The sequence below is a fragment of the Pinus tabuliformis genome, chromosome 9, assembly GCF_031772625.1.
Source record: "Pinus tabuliformis cultivar Carrire ecotype Pingquan chromosome 9, CPIR1, whole genome shotgun sequence".
NCBI classification, from domain to species: Eukaryota; Viridiplantae; Streptophyta; class Pinopsida; order Pinales; family Pinaceae; genus Pinus; species Pinus tabuliformis.
In genome coordinates, this window is record NC_142307.1 from 1,147,179,150 (window position 1) to 1,147,182,127 (window position 2,978).

Consider the following 2,978-nt stretch of genomic DNA (forward strand, 5'->3'; position numbering starts at 1 on the left):
GGGAATGTTAACCTCTTTCTTATATACAATAATGAAGTCTTAATATGCCACCTTTTGTATTTAACATATGGGGATATAGTTGTTATCTTAAGTATGTTTTTAGATCATATTTTGTCTCATCTTACCTTATCTTTTTGTGAGGTGTGAAGGTGAGAGCAATTGAGGTGGTTTCATAATTGTATTACATATTTATTTCATTGGAAGATGAATACAATGTGAGAATAGAGATTATGGCTTAAGGTTTTTTTACCAAATTCTTCTTGTATTATTTTTTGTTTTCTATGTTTTAACATTAATACATGATATGAAATTTAATTATCTAAATTTATTTTAAATTCAAAAATAGTAATTATTCTAAAAATCAAGCCTTTAAAGATCAAAATTTTTAATATATATATATATATATATATATTATAATAGGAGTACATTATATATTAAAAAATTTGATTACTCACAATAATTCATATATCTAAATCTATATACACACACATTGTTTATAATATCTTTATAAAAATTATTTAAATTAATTATATTCTAAATTTTAATCTATATTATTTATTGCAAAATGTTTATAAAATGATTGGATTAAAACTAAATATGATATTTAATTAATTTTAAATTAATCATGGTCGTAAGTTTCATTAATTAGAAAACAATATAATTGGAATAATGATGAGTAAATCAAAGAGGAAGATTGACTCCTCCCATTTAGTCTTTACAAATAACTGTCTTTTAGATTTTATCAACAATATACAGATGGTCATTTAGTCTTTACAAATAACTTTCTTATAGATTTTTATCAACCATATGCACATGGTCATTTACTTTTTTCAAAGAGGAGAGCGCATTTTTGTAAAAACTATTAATTGGGATGATTTGATTGTAAGATTCCAAAACATGCCTCATGCCATTTTATACAAGCGACTATGCAATGTCCATGTGCATTTGAACACCAAAATTAATTCGCCGTCAACAAAAGTAATATAATCGTAAATAAATCTAAAGGAATGAGCTGTTGCTGGACCCGGACGTTTCAGTTTGAAATGAGTTGATGAGATTTCACGTTCCATCACACTCGGACAGCGACCTGTACACGCTGTCATCGCACATTATTCACGTGAATATGGAGAGATAGTTCCGCGTCCGTACCATGTCACTTAATGGCATGATGAACTCAATTTTCATCCGTTTATATGTTGCCCCTTTCAGCTTCTCACAACACATTCATTCTTTGCCTCCTCTCATCTCTGCGTTTTCTTGTTGCCCAGTCCCACCTTTCTTCAGATATCACATTCATTCTTTGCGAGAATGGTGAACAACGGAGGAGTATCAAGATCAAGATCAGGACCCCTCTCTCTGAGGTCGTTGAATCATATTTCCCTCGTTTGTAGATCCATAGAAGAATCCATTAGATTTTACGGAGACATCCTGGGTTTCATTCCCGTTAAAAGACCTGGATCGTTTGGATTTGATGGAGCCTGGTAACTACATTCATTTCTCTTTGCTATTTACATTCACATTTTAGGTATTTGTTCCAAAATGAAAAAAATACCTAAATCAGAGCAAGATGTTTGTTGTTTATAATTTTTGGTTTATACTTTCGCAGGCTCTTTAATTACGGAATAGGCATCCATTTGCTGCAGTCTCCGAACCCGGTGGAAGTACCCAAGAAAACTGAAATCAATCCAAGAGACAATCACATCTCATTTCAGGTATATTATTCACCTATATTATCCTGCAAGATGCACTTGCAGAGATTCATAACTGTATGTATAATTGGTAATTAATAGCTGGTTTTTAAGCTTAAATGCGGATCTGACATGAGCATAGAAATCTAATTTCCTCACTTGCAAATTTTTTATGAGTAAATATTATTTAAATATTTTATATATTCAAATAAGCAAAATTTCAACTTTATAATTGACTGATTGACTTGGTTTGGGCTGTAAAATAACTAACTTTATAATTGACTGATTGACTTGGTTTGGGCTGTAAAATAACTACATGTATAATTGGTAAATACCAGCGGATTTTCCTAGTGATTTCTGTAGATGACTATACTGAGTTTCACATGTGTTTGGAATTGCAGTGCGATGATGTGCAGGAGGTAGAGAGAAAGTTGCAAGAAATGAACACCAAGTATGTGAAACGAATCGTGGAGGAAGGAGGGATTTATGTGGATCAGCTCTTTCTCCATGACCCTGATTGCTATATGATAGAGATCTGCAACTGTGAGAATCTTCCAGTGGAGCCCATCGTGGGGTCTGCATCGTCCTGCAATCTGGAATTGCCTTCTAAACCGCGGAATCCATCCACTTGCTTCCAAAATAAAGAGATATGTACGCAAGTTCAGTCAACACTGATGGAGCAGAGCAGATGATTCTTGTGAGTGCAAGCCCAAGACAAAAGGAGCTTGCTGTGTAAATTCCCAGCCTCACAGTCGACAATATTTTTCCAAATTTCTATTAATTAAAGATTAGTTCGGATATTATTTTTAGAACAAAGATCAATAATCACACCGTGATGTTGTTGTTTCACATGTCTTCTGAGACTTGAGCCCAACAAAATAATTGCTAGCCGTGTATATCTCCTATTTTTATGAATATTCCTAAACGAGCAATAGCCTCATGCAGCTTTGTTTTCTTTTTGTTCGTACGATTTTTGTCCCCTCTGACGTCATGGACGTGCTAACCCAAAACCTAAATAAAATTCTGCCTTATGCCACTCTAAATGTCAGTAGACAATTTACAATGTGGTAAGAGACATAAAAAAAAAAAGATTGGCAAAATCATAAAATTGATAAACTTTGAAAATAATTTAAAACGCGGGAGATTTCTTCTCATGTGTTACTCATTGTCACGATGTTCGAGTTACTCTTTGTTACCAAGTTCGAAATAGAATTTGTCAAATTGAATTTGGATTGGGATTCGATTTCATACTGAAAAAATTCAGGTATCCAAAATTCAATATCGAAAAAT

General features: G+C 32.7%; 1 protein-coding gene across 1 annotated transcript; it reads left to right on the top strand.

The window, feature by feature from the left end:
- The first annotated feature begins 1,223 nt into the window (after window positions 1–1,223).
- LOC149152692 (glyoxylase I 4-like) lies at window positions 1,224–2,720 on the top strand. The gene is made up of 3 exons (XM_089440743.1): window positions 1,224–1,481; window positions 1,607–1,712; window positions 2,090–2,720. Exons 1-3 carry the CDS (start codon window positions 1,309–1,311, stop codon window positions 2,378–2,380), a joined length of 570 nt encoding a protein of 189 aa, XP_089296869.1. The 5' UTR covers window positions 1,224–1,308; the 3' UTR covers window positions 2,381–2,720.
- Window positions 2,721–2,978: the final 258 nt, after the last annotated feature.